The 17,511-nt window shown below is 52.1% G+C and overlaps 1 protein-coding gene across 1 annotated transcript in view; it reads right to left on the reverse strand.

The window, feature by feature from the left end:
* Positions 1-12,868, reverse strand: part of E2F2 (E2F transcription factor 2) — a 31,063-nt gene extending 18,195 nt beyond the window's left edge. The window contains exons 1-5 of the mRNA XM_011977820.1: positions 12,073-12,868; positions 5,969-6,074; positions 3,223-3,442; positions 2,255-2,413; positions 726-840 (exon numbers count right to left, since the gene is read on the reverse strand). Of these exons, the coding sequence (XP_011833210.1) occupies positions 726-840; positions 2,255-2,413; positions 3,223-3,442; positions 5,969-6,074; positions 12,073-12,324 (852 nt within the window). The 5' untranslated portion in view covers positions 12,325-12,868. The remainder of the gene's footprint in view (positions 1-725; positions 841-2,254; positions 2,414-3,222; positions 3,443-5,968; positions 6,075-12,072) is intronic.
* Between the last annotated feature and the right edge of the window lie 4,643 nt (positions 12,869-17,511).

The following is a 17,511-nucleotide window of genomic DNA, read 5'->3' on the forward strand; positions in this document are numbered from 1 at the left end:
AAATCCCATCTCTACTAAAAAAAGTACAAAACTTAGCCCGGCATAGTGGCAGGCGCCTGTAATCCCAGCTACTTGGGAGGCTGAGGCAGGAGAATCGCTTGAACCTGGAAAGCGGAGGTTGCGGTGAGCCGAGATCAGGCCATTGCACTCCAGCCTGGGTGACAGAATGAGACTCCGTCTCAAAAATAAATAAGTAAATAAATAAATAATTAAAATAAAATAAAATAAAACAGAAGATCTCATACTAGGAATGAACTTAGTGCAATGGGGTAACTGCAGACAGGTCAGTGTGGCCAAAACAAAGACAGATGGGGCAGCAGGGAAAAGGACGAGGCCAGCTGGGGTCAGAGCACCGAAGCCTCATAGGGAGCGTCAGGAATTTTGGTCTTTAACTTGGGAAAGCACAGTCAGCATGAAGGGATTTTCATGAGTACTGACACCGTCATACGTGGGCACGAGTGTGCATGTGTGCAGGAACCCAGGGCCGGTGGGATGCAGAAGAAACTAGGAACAGAGATTTTCTCAGGCCACTGCTCAGTCTCGGTTGCCCTTTCCAGCCTCTGCCATTTCTGCTCAAGCTTGAAGGCCACCAATATTGCCATGGACACCAGAATGGGCCTGGGAAGCATGGGGCTAGGCAGTGCCCGGGACAGTCTGCAGAGCTGCCTGGAACCCTCCCTAGCAGGGTCTCAACCCTGCTCTCCACCAAATATTTCGCCTCTCACCTCAGTCCTGTCGGGCACTTCCAGTCTCGTCTGCGGAGGGGCCTTGACGGCAATCACTGTCTGCTCCTTAAAGTTGCCGACAGCACGGATATCCTGGTAAGTCACATAGGCCAGCGTAGGGCAGGAGAGTCAAGAAAAGTGACTGTCTGGTCAAAATTCAAACCCCAAGCCTGCCAGGAAGCACCTTCACCTCCTAAGCCTCTGAACATTACTTTCTCACTCCTTGTGCAGCTTAGAAATAACTACAATCTGTAACCTGTTAATATCATAAGCTACCTTGGGCCAGGCGCGGTGGCTCAAGCCTGTAATCCCAGCACTTTGGGAGGCCGAGGCGGGTGGACAACTTGAGGTCAGGAGTTCAAGACCAGACTGGCGAACATGGTGAAACCCCATCTCCACTAAAAATACAAAAATTAGCCGGGCATGAAGTCCGGGTGTAGTGGCTCACTCCTGTAATCCCAGCACTTTGGAAGGTCGAGGCGGGTGGATCACCTGAGGTCTGGAGTTTGAGACCAGCCTGACCAATATGGTGAAACCGCATCTCTACTTAAAATACAAAAATTAGCTGGATGTGGTGGCAGGCACCTGAAATCTCAGCTACTTGGGAGACTGAGGCAGAAGAATCTCTTGAACCCAGGAGGAAGAGGTTGTGGTGAGCCGAGATCGCACCACTGCACTCCAGCCTGGGCAACAAGAGCGAGACTCCATCTCAAAAAATAAATAAATAAATAAATTAGCCAGGCGTGGTGGCGGGCACCTGTAATCCCAGCTACTTAGGAGGCTGAAGTAGGAGAATCGCTTGAACTCGGGAGGTGGAGGTTGAACTCTATCCTGGGCGACAGAGTGAGACTCTGTCTTAAAAAAAAAAAAAAAAAGAAAGAAAAGCTATGTGCAGCAGGCACACAACTATATTACAACTATATTTAAATAACACACATTCTGTGTGCAGTTCTGGAACAATGGCTATGTTAAGGTGGCAGTTTGTCATTCTTTTTCTCCATTTTCCAGATTTAAAGGCAAATGTACTTGGCTTATTTTCAATAACGAAAAAATACCTTTAATAAACTTGAGACCAGGCACAGTGACTCATGCCTGTAATCTCAGCACTTTGGGAGACAGGAGACTGAAGTGGGAGGATCGATTGAAGCCAAGAGTTAGAGACCAGCCTGGGCAACAAAGTGAGACCCTGTCTATACAAAAAATAAAAAATTAGCCAGGCATGGTGGCACATGCCAGTAGTTCCAGCTATTCGGGAGGCTGCGGTGGGAGGATCACTTGAACCCAGGAGTGTGAGGCTGTAGTGAGCTATGATCATGCCAATGTACTATAGCCTGGATGACAGAATGAGCCCTTGTCTCTAAAAAAAAATAAATAAATAATTCAAAAAATAGACTTGAGAAGAAAGGCCACCCAGGAAGGAAGAAACAGATGCCAGACCCTTAGGGTAAGTTACTGAATCAACTCAGGATAGATATAAACATGCAACAGGTTCCTGCTCCCTGACACCTTCCCCCAACGAAAGAGGATATCTCTTGTTGGCCTTGTCCTCAGTCAGGTGCTTGAAGCTCAGAGAGCAGCTCTGGATGAGCTGGTCCAAGGCCTCCTCGATGTTCATCAGCTCCTTCAGCTCCTGCCCCAGCTGTTGCTGCTTCCCAGGCCGGGTGGGGTCTTCAAACATTCCCCTGCCTCTGGGAACAGAGTAGCCCCCCAGTGTCAGTCTGTGGGTGAAACTCCAGAACAAGGCCATTCAAAAAATAGTCTATGAGAGTGCGCCCCTGGGTTGTGTAAATCAGTGGTCATGCCTGGCTCTCAGGGAGCTACCAGGGATTGGAACGAGAGGTTTGGGGGTTGGGCTTGGGAGAAGAAACAAGTGGGCCTGAACCCCACTTCTGGGGGGCTCTCGATTCTGTTCATCCCTATCCCCCAGCCTCCTCCAACTGGAGTAGCCTCAGTCCTGACTCCCCACTCTGGCTTCTCTTGGGCCAGGGCTGTAGGCCACCTCTTAGGTTGAACTCTTAGGTTCTCTTAGGCCACCTATGCCAAGGGCCGTAGGTCAGTTCTTTAAATCCTGTAGAAATGGAGAGAGGAGGCTGGAGTACTCCTATCTCAGATCTGGAAGAGGTCCGGGATCCCCCTACTTAGCTCCCAGGGGACTGCCCTAAGCTAGAAGGAGTGGATATTAGGATCTCTGACTCGAGAGGAAGAATCTGGGGTCCCCTTTGGCCTTTACACCTCCCAGATGTCATTCGTCACTCTGCCCCGCATCACGTTCTCCTATTACTTCAGCAGGTACACGGCGCTCTTCCTCACCATACATTGGCTCTACCCCCAGCAATAAGCCTATTGGATGTTGCTCTTGGTCCGCCTCAGCCCTTGTGCCCATTGGATGTTGCTCTCAGCCCTGCCCCTGCCACTCACAGCCACTGGCTATTGCCTCTGGCTCCGCCCACAGCGCAAGTACCCATTGGAGGGTACCACTGGCCGCCCAGGCACTCACACCCACTGGATGTTGTTCTTGGCCTTCTTGCGGATGAGCTGGATGCCCTCCAGCACGTTGGTGATGTCATAGATGCGCCGCTTCTGCACGTCCAGCACCTCAGCGGCCCAGTTCAGGTCCAGGACCCCATCCTCTGACTCGCTCAGGAGGTAAATGAACTTCTTGGTGAGCAGCCCCAGCGAGGTGTCATACCGAGTCTTCTCCCCGGGGGATTTGGGGGCTGAGGAAGAAGGGGACCCAGTCACAGCTCAGGGAGGGCCCACGCAGGACCCTCGTCCATTGATCTAGGCTCATTAAGTACCAACTTTTCACCACCTTCCAGTCTACAAAGCACTGTGAGCAAGGGCATCCATCACCACCACTGTCCAGACAGGAAACCTGATACCTGAGAGGGAAGGTGACTTGCTTAAGGTCTCACAGCCAGTGGGCAGTATTGGAAGCCAAGTGTCCTGACTCCTGGTTAAATGCACATTTCCACCACAGCTTAGGGCTGCCATACCACCATCCACAACTACTGTCACTGTTCTAAGTGCTTTCCATATACGAACACATTTAAGTCCTACAACACCCTGTAAGGTTGCTGTACGGTCATCCCCATTTTATAGATGAGAATACTGAGGCACAGTTTAAGTAATTTGCTTAGCTCACTCAGCTAGAAAGTGGCAAAGCTGGAATTCAAATCCAGGCAGTCTGGCTCCAGAGTTTTCCTTCCTTTTTTTTTTGAGACGGAGTCTCGCTCTGTTCCCCAGTCTGGAGTGCAGTGATGCAATCTCGGCTCACTGCAAGCTCCGCCTCCCGGGTTCACGCCATTCTCCTGCCTCAGCCTCCCGAGTAGTTGGGACTACAGGTGCCCGTCATCGTGCCCGGCTCGGCCTCACAAAGTGCTGGGATTACAGGCGTGAGCCACTGCACCCGGCCCGGAGTTTTCCTTCTTAAGCATTACCCTATCCTGCCACCTAAATGTCCGGAGTTTGGAATTAGAATAGGGTAGAAATGATAAGCCTGGATTTAAGAGCATTTTTATAGATACACACTTGCTTTTTCTTCCCATGTGAATCACAGTGATCTGAAAAAAATCGGTCCTGTAACATAAAGTGGGGGAGGTTCATGAAAAAGGTCCCTTTCTCAAATGAGGTTGATGTTGCAAGACCACATCTCAGCTGCAGCATCTTAAACCACAAGGAGACTTCCGTAATCGAGTGACTTCCAAGTCATATGGCAAGTTAGTGGCCAATCTAATAATTCTGGAGCCTGAGTTTTAGAGTCTTAGGTTCCTCTGGAAGAGGACCAGTTATCATGAGCCTTAGAATCCTTTAAGACAGTGCTTTGGGCAGCTTTGACCAATCAAATGTAGAGGAAACTTTCTTGCCATTCCTGATCTAGCTGTGCCTCCTTTCACACGAGACAACTAAGGTTCACAGGAGTGAACTGTCAGGTCGGGGCATAGGCCTTCCTGGACCCCCAAAACTAGTGTTCCTTCCAAACACAGTTGCTTAAACTCCTGCTCTAACCTGGAATTTTTTTTTTTTTTTTTGAGATGGAGTCTCGCTGTGTCATCCAGGCTGAAGTGCAGTGGCATGATCTCAGCTCACTGCAACCTGCCTCCCAGGTTCAAGCGATTCTCCTGCCTCGGCCTCCCGAGTAGCTGGGATTATGCACCACCACGCCCAGCTAATGTCTGTATTTTCAGTAGAGATGGGGTTTCACCACGTTGGCCAGGCTGGTCTGGAACTCCTGACCACAGGTGATCTGCCCGCCTTGGCCTCCCAAAGTGCTAGGATTATAGGTGTGAGCCGCCGCGCCCGGCCCATACAGGATATTGACTGAAAATATCAAGAGGCAGCAACCCCCTCCAACTTAGCTTTAGGAAGGCACACCTGGGCAGCCTCTGGATCTTAAAAACCTCTGGGGTGGCAGAGACTGGATTAATCTGTGCTTCCCTTCCCTTTGAATCACTTGTTCAGCTCCTTGTCTGCATATGGGAGAAAGACCCCAGTTAGCCCCTGCTCCTCTGATTGAGAAAAATTGACATTGACCTAAACATTAAAACTTTTTAAAAATAATAAATTCCCAAGTAAAACACTGGTCACTGCATTTAGATCATGAGAGCAGTACATGGCATGGTAGAAGTAGTGCGAGACTGGCCGGGTACGGTGGCTCACGCCTGTAGTCCCAGCACTTTGGGAGGCCGAGGCAGGTGGATCACTTGAGGTCAGGAGTTCGAGACCAGCCTGGCCAATATGGGGAAACTGTGTCTCTATTAAAAATACAAAAATTAGTCAGGGATGATGGCATGCACCTGTAGTTCCAGCTACTTGGGAGGCTGAGGTGAGAGAGTTGCTTGAACCCCAGAGGTGGAGGTTGCAGGGAGCCAAGATGGCACCACTGCAATCCACGCTTGGTGACAGAGCGAGACCTGTCTCAAAACAACAACAAAAAACAAAAAGCAAAAAACGTAGAAGTAGTGCAAGACTTACATGTCCAGGCTCTAGTCCTGACTCCACTCCGAGACTATGGGCAAGTCACTCAAGCTCTCAGAGTCTCAAGTTGCCTGATTAGTAAAGAGAGACAAGCCTACCTATCCGGCAGGATCAAGTGATAAAATGCACAGGAAGCTTTTGATAAAATGCACAGGAAGCTTTTGCAAACTGGAAAGTGATCCAAATATGACTCCCAGTGATTGGGCAGGGCACTGCCCTCTGTCCCTGCCCCACCCCACCCCAGAGGCCCCATCAGCACTGCTTACTTTTGGGGCTGGGGAGGCCATCCACTCTGATGCACTTCCCCTTGGGGGTTGGGAACTCAGGGACGGCGGGCCTCCCAATCCCCTCCAGATCCAGCTTCCTTTTGGCCTTGGAGAGAAGGGGAAGAGAGAGGCAGAATTTGAGAATCATTCCTCCTTTAGCCTTTCCCTGATATGGGGCCAAAGTGATAAGGTCACTTAGCAGCCACCTCTGTGCCTCAGTTTACCGCCAGTCCTGGTGAAGCCCTGCTGTACTTGATAGGAAAATATCAATGACCTGAGGAAGTGAGCTTTCAGGGGAAGTCTTGTTTCCTGAAGAGCAAATAAAATTCCCATCCTCTGAGGCCCAGGCACTTGAGACCCTACCAAAGCCAGTCTGGCCAGGGGCTCAGGGTTCCTTAACCACAGGCCTCAAGCCCGCTCCTACACCCGCTTCTCACCCCACCACACCCAGAGGATGATACCAGGAGGAAGCAGTGGGTAGGGCCTAAACCACATCAGGGTGGGGAAAGGGCCCCCTACAGAAGCAGCTGGCCCAGCCAGACTGAGTGCCCATCACAGTCCCACAGCTGGTCCTTATCAGGGTGGGGCTGGGCATCCGCCCAGACCCAGTGGACTTCCTGGCTCAGTGCCACACCCCAGGGAGGTGCCCACAGTGGAAAGCAGTACAAACATCCCCACCCCCATGTTTGGGCTCCAGCTTGAGGGCCCCAGGGCCTCCTGAATAGACTGCATTTGCCATTCTTTCTTTGCCGAGAGGGGCAGACAATGAATCCTTCCCGCAGACAATGAATCCTTCCCGTGTCTAAGGACAAGCAGCTGAGGCCACCCCCCTCCCGCTCCCCCTCTCTGTTCCCGCCAAGCTTGGGAAACACCTGCCGGGGAAATCAAACCACAGACCCATCTGCTCCTCTCCACCCTGTCGCCACCAGGGCCCCAATTAGGCCCAGAGCTGCACTGGCCCGGAAAGGGCCTCTCTCCTGGTTAGGGCTGGGCAGGGGCAGGGCAGGGGCAGGGCTGGGGCACTGGGACACTGGGACATAGGTCAGAGACCCATGCTTGAATCTCCAGCTCCTTTGCAGGCTCACTGTACGAGCTCCATATCTAGGAGCCTCAGTTTCTTCCTCTGTAAATGGGGTAGAAAATGCCTACCTCAAGGGGCTATTGTAAGGAATCAAGGAAGGCACCACCTGGGCAGCCTCTGGATCTTAAAAACCCTGGAACAGGCTGAATTAATCCCCACATCGCTTCCCTTTGAAGCACTTATTTAGCTCCCTGTCTGCATGCTGAAGAAAGACCCTGGGTAGCTCCTGCTCCTTTAACTTCTGTAAAGTTCTCAGCCTGTGTCTCAGCACACAGTAGGTGTTCAGGAAATGCAGAGTCCCTTCCTTAAAATCTAATCTCGACCTCTTCCTTGATACATCCTTCTGGTGGTCATCAAGCCCATTTCTTTCCTCCTTCCAACTCTGGATCCCCCAGACACCCCTACCCCGGCTTGGACAGAGAAGCCTATTTTAACATTTGGTGTTGAGGTCATGCTCAGCAGGGCTGAGACTTCTAACTGCTGCTGAGCACAGCTGGGCTGACAGGTGTTGGGGGTGGTGACAGCTCTTCCTGCTGTCAGTTCCCCTGCCCCCACTCCTTCCCCGTCCAGGAAGTCTTCCTGGGCTGATTTGAGGAGGCTGGATATGACACTCCTGCTCTCCACCACTACCCAGACCTGGAAACCATCCAAACACTTTACTGCTCATTCTTGAATGAGTCTCTTGAATATTCCTTTTCTACCTTCCTAAATGGTAAAAATCTATATTCTAGGGATTTAGCCCCACCCTGTCAGTAGAGAAAGGGCCAGGCACTGGCAGAGACCTTCCACATGCCCTGCACCACGCCCCAACATTTATCACTTCCCTGAATCTTCCCACAGCACTAATCCCCATTGTACAGCTGGAGTAATTGAGGCTTGGGGAGCTCTGAGTCCTCCAACAATCCTGACCAAGGCTGCGCATCCCAGTATTCTTCATATATCCCCCGGCAGGAGCACCAAGGGCAGGGAGAAGGGACGCTCAGGTGGAGTTCTACTTGATGCAGACGTGGGGCAGCCCAGAGCCTCCCCAGCCACACCTGCCTCCCCGCACAGAACACACCAGGAAGAACCCCGGGAAGACCTTGCACAGAATATCTATGCTGGGCCTATTACATGCTCATAACAGTCCTACCGCATCAGTATTGGCACTGGCTCTTGTAAGACAAGAAATGGAGACTTACAGAGAGTAGGCACATGTCCAAGGTCACACAAAGGCCAGAGCCAGGGTCTGAACCCAGGCCTGACTCCAAAGCCATGTACCAGGTTGCCTCAGCTCCATCCCACACACGCTGCCCCAGGATTTGTTAGAATTTGGGCCAAGGCCTGGGCTATGCCCACCTGTCTCCATCACTGCATGCACGTGCACACACACACACACACACAGCCGTCTCTCTTTTCTCACCCTCCTTTACCCTTAGTCTGCACTCCCAGGGTCCCAGTGCAGCAAAGTGTCCCCCTAAGGATACCTCCCTGACACCTTTGGGCAGTGCCCAGAGTAAAGTCAGCCTATGGCTTGGGCTGAACCTGCAGAACACAGGTAGCAGAGGACAAGCCCAGGAGGATCAGGATCAAGGTGAGGCTGAGCACAGGTCTTGGAGTCAGACCGGCCTGGGTTTGCATCTAGGCCTTCCCCTTCTTAGCTGGGAAATCAGTTGACCTCGAGTCACCTATAAAATGGGCATCATTGTCTCCACCTATGCTGAGGATTCAGCGAGATAGTGCAGCAAAGCGCTTTGCCCACAGGGAGTGTTCCCATCGGGGGGCTACTAGCACTGACATATGGGGAGCACCAGTGGGAAAAGGGGAAAGTTCAAGGGTGAGCTGAAAAGAGACTGCGGTGGGAGGAGGAGAGCAAAGGCTATGGCCACAGCCAGAGACCGGCTTAGCTCTATCCTGGACGCTCTTAGGTAGCCCCTTTGGCTGGATCTTCAAGGCCCGGTCAGGACTCAAGCCCACCCTGCCAACCCCTATGGAGAAGAGTACAGCTCCTTACTCAGGCAGCTGCAGAAGTGCAGAGGGTCAGAGATCCCAGGCACAACCCCCTTACGGGCACCAAGGTGAGGAAACTGGGACTTGGGGAAGAGGAAGTGACTTGCCCAAGGTCACACAGAGTGGAGCCTGGTCTCTCCTAAGCCCTAAGTTAGATGGTGGGGGTAGGAGCAAATGTAAGGGGTCGAATCTTGCTTTCAAATCCCAGCTCTGCCACTTGGTAGCTGGGCAGCCTGGGATTCACTGTCTGCCTCTCTGAGCCTACATCTCCTCACCTGACCTGGCTTATAGAGTTGTGTGTTAAAATTTTTGTGTTCTTTCTGCCTCACAAGAGGAAATTTGGAAAATGCAGACAAATTTTCTGTTCACGCCTGTAATCCCAGCACTTTGGAAGGCCAAGGCAGGCGGATCACCTGAGGTCAGGAGTTCGTGACTAGTCCGGCCAACATGGTGAAACCCCATCTCTACTAAAAATACAAAAAATAACCCTGCATGGTGGCAGGCACCCGTAATCCCAACTACTTAGGAGGCTGAGGCAGGAGAATCACTTGAACCTGGGAGGCGGAGTCTGCAGTGAGCCGAGATGATACTACTATACTCCAGCCTGGGCAGAGCTTCCTGCAGGGATGAAAGAGAATGATGCCATGCGCCTGGCCAGAGGAGGCATGCGATAAAGGAGCATTCCCTGAGCTTTCCTCAGAGGACTTGGAAAGAGCTCTGGACAGGGAGCCAGGAGATCTGGGTTCTGGCCTTCATTCTGCCACTGAACTTGGTTGCCATCTTTGGACAGTGCCTGAGGTCGCTTTAAACAGAAGCTCCCCAACAAATCCTGCTCACCCTGCACTTTGCAGCCTGGCCACAAAGCAAGTGGCCACACCCAGGGTTGGGTTTGGAGCTGCTCCAGGTCACACCCTTGTAAAATGAGTAAGCAGAGGGCAGGCCTACCCACGGGGCTGGGCCCCGGGCATCTGGGGATTGACAGGAGTGGGAGCTCTGGGCCTGGCAGGCCTTTAGGGTGGTCTGCTGCAAGGAGACTCTCCTGCTTCTTTGCTTGTGACCCAGGCAAGTGACTTCCTTTCTTTGCTCAGTTTCCTTATCTGCAAAATGCCTCATTCTGAACATCTTGACCAAGATAATGAACGTGAAGAGTGCCAAGCAGTGTCTGGCACACGAGAGGCACTCAGTAAAAAAGAGACCTTCTTGCTAAGATCACTGAGCCCCTCTGGGAGGGAGGTACAGACAAGATGCACTTGGGCTCCTCTGAGAGGGTTCAAAGCAGTGTAAAACCACAGCTGTTACTGAAAATTCCAGTGTGAAAGCAGCTGGCCAGAGGAGAGTGGGCCTGCTGCAAAGTTCCCTTCCCGGGGGGGTACTCAGCTCCTAAGTCAGGCAGTATTAAAGAAAGTCAAGGCTACATAGAGAAGAGCCTACTGCCTGACCAGGTGCAGTAGCTCATGCCTGTAATCCCAGCACTTTGGGAGGCCGAGGCAAGAGGATCGCTTGAGCCCAAGAGTTTGAGACCAGCCTGGGGAACACAGGGAGACCCCTGTCTCTGCAAAAAATAAAACAGAGAAGAGCCTACTGCCTTGTGAGTCCCATCACTCTACCCCATCCCCATCTCTGACCTTAGGTCACATCCCCTCTCTGAGCCTATTTCCCCCTGTAACATGGAGCTACTAATGCCATCTATTTCACAATCTACAAAGATGTTTTGGGCTATAAAACGCTGACCACAAGATCACCAATCCCAGTTATCCTCGGTTGCTTAACCTGTAATATGGGGACAATACCATTCCTGCCCACTGCCCTCCTAGTTAGAAATCATGTGCAGGAAGGGTCTCCGGGAAGGTTAACGTTTTGAACATGGGCAAAGCCTGAGTCCACTGGCAGGGAGTGGTGGCTCTGCCTGCATCCAGAGCTGGCTGGGCATCCGTGCCTGCTGACCAGCACAGGTCTGACCAGATGCCTCTGGGGCAGTGGGGGGTGGTCTTATCCCTGTACCTGAACTTATTCACCACACCCACAACTAAGCAAACCTATAACACCCCAATCCTCTCCCTGGAGCCGGCTTCCAAAACCCAGGACCTGGAGTCGAATGTGGCAGAGAAGAGCTAGCCCCACAGCCACCCTGTGCACACACGCATTGTCAAGGAGAGGACACTGAGGCCCAGACTGGGGCCAAGACTTGTCCAAGGACACACAGAGAATTAATGGCAGAGTCACACCAGAAACCAGGCTCCTCAACCACCACCATCCCCACTTCCTCGGGCTTTTCCCATTCCACCCCCCACCCTAAAGTTGTTTTGATTCACATGGGCTCCAGGAATTCCACTCCCACAAAACACACCCTGAGCCCAGGTCGGCAGGCAGCCTGGTGCCACTACACTTTGGGCCATCTCTGGCAACGAGCCTGGGAGCTTAAGGAGAGAGCAGCCAATCTGAACAGAACCCAGGGGGCTGCCCACATTTCTATCTGCTACAGGCTGCCTGGGAGGGAAGACTGGGCCTTGGGGAGGACCAAGGGCAGATACTTGGGGCTATACCAGGAGTTGGCTGGACAATTTGGAGTCTGTCCATGGCAGATTGAACCTGAGAGACTCACTAGACCTATCCCTCTGTCTTACCAAAGTCCCACAGTGTCCCCAGGCATGCTCTTTGCCTGGACAATAGCAGGCACCCAGTGCTGGTTTCTGGCCAAACAATGAAGTAATGAATGAATGGCGGCAACTTTGGCTGCATGGGCTTCCCCAAGGTCACACAGTGCACTGGGAGTAGTGGGTTGGGTCTCCCTCCAGACTCGCAATCCAGTGCTCATTCCACTCCACTAGAATGGATGAGATTACTTCATCCAAAGTCTGAAAATGAAGGGGTCTTCTACTCAGATATTGGGGGCACTGGGTCCTGGAAACTGAAAGCTCATCTTCCCTCTTCCCAAAACTCTACCTGCTCCACTCAAACTGGATCTCAGGCACCCCTCCCTCCTTCCCCACACCTGGAAAAGCATAGGGGGAAGCGGTGGGGGCCCCAGCATTACCGGCAGCCGGCCTGCCGGCAGGCATCGAACAACTTGGCCCTCAGGTCCGTGGGGAGTGGCGTCGAGGCAGGTGCCGGGCGCCACTGCGGGAGGCGCCGTCTGCGGGTACAGCGGCGTGTAGTAGGTGGTAGTAGCTGGGCAGAGCTGGGGGCTGCTGAGGCCGGATGGCCACAGCTCTGTGGGGCTCATCGCGGGCACCACCTTCGGGGGCTGCCCAGCGGCCGAAACCAAGGCCCGGGGCCCTTGCAGCATAGCGAGTAAGGCGCCCCCTACCCAAACGGGCCTGGCGCGCCCGCGGACACCTGCGGGTTCCGGTGCTGCAGCCGCTCACACGGCCCGCGGCATGGCGCGGAGGCCGGGGGAAGCCACCAATGGACGTCTGCGGGGCAAGGCCGGACCCTCCCCTCCTGGCCCGCAGCCGAGCAGAGCAGCGCTTGGAGATCGCCGCTTGGAGATCGACCGGCGGTTGCGGTGGTGGCACTGCCAGGGGCTGTCCCGCCCCGAGGGCACCGCGACCCGGGACGCCCCGCGCCCCCCAAGGCCTCGGCACCTGGGGTCCGGCCGGCTCTGGGGAGGAGTCCCCGGCGTGCCCGCGAGCTCGGTGGAGACGCGATGCGCTGGGACGGGGAAGGGGGTCTCGACTGCACCGACTTCCTTGCGGCCGGCTCTCTAGTCCCTGAGTTTTTCTCTGCCTCTTTTTTTTTCTTTTTTTTTTTTTTTTTTTTTTTTTTTTTAGCGCCAAACGGCGTGCCGCGAAATTCGGATCTCCCGCGGAAAATGCCGCGCTCCGGTTGGCTGCTGCAAGAGTACAGGCTCCACCCCCCGGAAAGAACCAGTCCTCGAGGCGGCGATTGCAACACGAGCTTCGCTGCTTAAAGGGGCAGCCACACCTGCTGTCGGTGCCGCCCGCCGCTGGACGCGCTAGCTAGCAGCCGGCGAGACGCAGACAGGGTGGTTCTGGGATGCACAGTGCGGAGGCGGCCAGAACAGAGCACAGCGCCCCGAGAAATGGGCCCGGATTCCCTGGGGTTGAAGGGAAACATTTTGGCGCCGGGTCCCGACCTGAGCCCAGACTCAGCAGTGTATTCCCCAGGCCACAGGCCCTTTTGTTAGTTTGCATTGTTGCTTAGCTAGCACATGTGCATTCATATCCCCTTTCCTGCTAAAATGAAGGCCAGGAACTTGTTCCCTTTAATGGCAGAGGGGTGAGGGATGGAGGCAAACTAGTCTACTTCTTTACAGGGAAAACGAACATCTATTCAGCGCCTGCAGGATGCCAAGCACCATGCTAGATCCTTACAAGGGTTGTTTTAGTTAATTTATTCCAACAATCCTGGGAAGAGGAATGATGATCCCCATGATAAAGACTGACAGTCTGAAAGGCTGGGTAACTTGCCCAAGGTCATACAGAGAGATTCCCTGATTTGAGAGCTGGCAATGGAATCTGGGACAGGTCCCAGCTCTGGAGCCCTTGTTTTTCCAGTTAAGGGGTTCTTCTCCTACCCTCCCAAGCTGCCTGCCGGCACAGCAGGGTCAGAGGCCCACTGCAGAGCTTTGTCTTATTCACAGTTGTATTCTTAGGACCCAACACTCAGTAAATGTTTGAACATCTCCAGGTTTCTTTTAAACAATCCTTTTGTCACAAGAGCCTCCCTGCCTCGTTCAAAAATCTTCATTGCTGATAATATATTCCTCATCACTCCAGTTTAGAGAGGCTCAGAGAAGCAACCTTTGGTAGTGAGTGGTAAAGCTGCTAGAAGCTGCTGCTACATTCCAGGTCTGATTCTTGCCTGGTGCTGTGTGATTTTTATGTAAGTCTGAGCCTTGGCATTCAAAGCCCTCCAGAGACAGTCCACAGCTTAATTCCTCATTAGATGGTTGAGGACAAGGTGGCAATAACCCATGATGATTAAGAGCCCAGGCTGTGTGGCCAACAGCCCTGAGTTCAAACCCAGGCCCAGACACTTTATTCATTGTGTGACCTAGGCAAATTTTGTAAATTCTCTGATCCTTGATCCTTGATTTTCTCATCCTAATAGCACTTACCTCATAGGATCATGAGGAAATCTCCTGAGATAATGCATACAAAGCTTTCAGCACAGAACCTGGATCATAAGGAGGCTCAAGAATTGGCAGATGTTGTTATATCTCTGCCTTTTTTTTTTTTTTTTTTAGACAGAGTCTCACTCTGTCACCAGGTTGGAATGCAGCGGTGCAATTCTCCTGCCTCAGGTTCAAGTGAGTCTCCTGCCTCAGCCTCCCAAGTAGCTGGGATTACAGGCACCAGCCACCATGCCTGGCTGGTTTTTGTATTTTCCGTAGAGACGGGGTTTCACCATGTTGGCCAAGCTGATCTCGAACTCCTGACCTCAGGCGATCCACCCTACTTGGCCTCCCAAAGTGCTGGGATTACAGGTGTGAGTCACCACGCCCGGTCACATCTCTGAACTTATCTCCAGTGCATAAGACCCTTTTACTCTAGTCTACGTATCTCATTGGTCCTTTGCGGCCCAGCTTAAACTTCACCTCCTTCAAGAAGCCTCCCCTGCCTGCTTCCTCTCAGTCAAATGATTCTTGCCCTCTTGGGACGCTTTGTGTGTTCTACCTCAACAAAACGAGGCTTTGTTTTCATACCTTGTTTATCAGTTAGGTTCTATGCTCCTTCAAGAATCTAGGTCAGATCTCTCTAGAATGCCCCTTAGCATCTAGGGCCTGGCTGGAGTGCAGAAGGCAGGTAATAAATACTGATTATGATTCACTCATCTGCCTGGCTGCAAAGAATAAGAGAAGTTAATGAGATCTGAAGTCAGAAAATCAGGAAGCCCCGATTAAGTCCCGCTCTCTACTTCCTAGCTAAGTGACACTGGACAGCTGCTGCTTCACTTCTCTTAACCACAATTTCCCCAACCATCAAATGTGGATAATGCTATCAGTCAGTCAGTTTCAGAGGACTTCAGAGACACTACTTAAATGACAGTGGTGGTGAGGTCACTGATTTTTATTGAGAACCTACTATACGCTGGGTTCTAAGCACCTTGAGCCCCTCCTCTGATCCTCACAACACTACCCTGAGGCAGACACTATTATTATCCCCATTTTACAGATGAGGGAACCTGGAAGGAATTGTGGTGGAGCAGGTTTGGGGAAGGAGCAGGGCCCCAGGGCCAGGGAGGGAAATGGGGGTGGCAGGGTGGAGCTGGGAGAAAAGAAGGGAGCCAGTGAGGGGCTGGAAGCCAGTGAGGGGCTGAGAGCCAGCTCTCTGTGGTTGAGTTTCGGGCAGCTGGGGCTGGCTTTAGAGTTTCACTGCCTGGGAACTGACTAATTCTCGCAAGAGGTGTGGGGCACAGATCTGAAATCTGCCTCCCTGAGCTTGAATTCCTGCCCCATTCATTCCTAGCATTGTGATCATGGTCAGGTCAGTGGACCATTCTGAGCCTCAATTTCCTCATCTTTGAAATGGGGGTGCACAAGTGACCTCTCCACTTACTGTGAGGATTTAGTAAGGTGTTGGTTATAAAGTCCTTAGAGAAATGTCAGATGCATGGTAGGTACTTAATATATTTTGGCTAAGATTTCTGTGAAATGGACCAAAAGAGGCCCTCACATGGAACCAGACTAAATACTTGCAGTTTCAGGCCGGGCACAGTGGTTCATGCCTGTAAACCCAGCACTTTGGGAGGCCAAGGTGGACAGATCTCTTGAGCCCAGGAGTTCAAGACCAGCCTGGGCAACATGGTAAAAGCTCTGTCTCTCCAAAATATAGAAAAATTAGCTGGGAGTGGTGGCACACACCTGTAATCCCAGCTGCTCAGGAGGCTGAGGTGGGAGGATCACCTGAACCCAGGGAGGTCAAGGCTGCAGTGAGTCATGATCATATCACTGCATTCCAGCCTGGGCGACACGGTAAGACTGTCTCAAAATAAATGAACAGGCCGGGCGCGGTGGCTTATGCCTGTAATCCCAGCACTTTGGGAGGCCGAGGTGGGTGGATCACTTGAGGCCAGGAGCTCGAGATCAGCCTGGTCAACATGGCAAAAATCCATCTCTACTAAAAATACAAAGAAAAAAAAAAATTAGCCAGGCATGGTGGTGCATGCTTGTAATCCCAGCTACTCGGGAGGCTGAGGCAGAAGAATCGCTGGAACCCAGGAGGCGGAGGTTACACTGAGCCAAGATCATGCCACGGTACTCCAGCCTGGGTCACAGAGCGAGACCCTGTCTCAAAAAAAAAGAACCTCAGAGTTTCTGTCATACATGCCCTACACTTTCCCATCTCCCAGGCTTTGCTTACCTGGCTCCATATCCTCCTATTCTCCAGGCCCCTCCTCTCCTCCATCCCCATGTGCCCAAATCTGACTCATCCTTCAAGGTCCAACTCAAATGGAGTAGAAGGAGTAAAGAATCTGAAGTCAGACACCCCTGGGTTCAAACCCAGGCCCTGACACTATTAGCTATGTGACCCACGCAAATTTCCTAAAAGATTCTCTGATCTTTGATCTTTGATTTTCTAATCCTAATAGCACTTACCTCATAGGATTGTGAGGAAATTTCATGAGATAATGCATATAAAGCTTTCAGCACAGAACCTGGTTCATTAGGAGCCTCAAGAATTGGCAGTTGGGCTGGGCGCGGTGGCTCAAGCCTGTAATCCCAGCACTTTGGGAGGCCAAGATGGGCGGATCACGAGGTCAGGAGATCGAGACCATCCTGGCTACCACGGTGAAATCCTGTCTCTACTAAAAAATATGAAAAACTAGCCGGGCAAGGTAGCAGGCACCTACAGTCCCAGCTACTCGGGAGGCTGAGGCAGGAGACTGGCGTAAACCCGGGAGGCGGAGCTTGCAGTGAGCCCAGATCGCGCCACTGCACTCCAGCCTGGGCGACAGAGCCAGACTCCGTCTCAAAATAATAATAATAATAATAATAAAAAAGAATTGGCAGTTGTTCTTATGTCTCTGATCCGATCTCCAGTGCGTAAGACCCTTTTACTCTAGTCTACCTATCAACAAAGCTTCAAACTCCTTGGGGGCAGGACCCAGGCTTTGTTTTCACTTTTGTGCCTTCCTCCCCTGAGATGCCAGGCACAAAGTAGGCCTGAAATAAATGATAATAGCTCACATTTCCTGAGAACTTCCTAGGCATAAACACCCAGCTAGGTATTTTACATACATTATTTTGTTGAAACCTCCCAACTACCCTGTAACACAGGTACATTTTGGACAGATGAGGAAAATGAGACTGAAATATGTAAAGGAACTTGACAACTGTTTAAACATGAAATCGGCCAGGTGTGGTGGCTCAAGCCTGTAATCCCAGCACTTTGGGAGGCCGAGGCAGGCGGATCACGAGGTCAGAAGATCGAGACCATCCTGGCTAACACGGTGAAACCCCGTCTCTATTAAAAATACAAAAAAAATTAGCCGGGCGTGGTGGCGGGCG

This window comes from Mandrillus leucophaeus, unplaced genomic scaffold (genome assembly GCF_000951045.1).
Source record: "Mandrillus leucophaeus isolate KB7577 unplaced genomic scaffold, Mleu.le_1.0 Scaffold185, whole genome shotgun sequence".
Lineage (NCBI taxonomy): Eukaryota > Metazoa > Chordata > Mammalia > Primates > Cercopithecidae > Mandrillus > Mandrillus leucophaeus.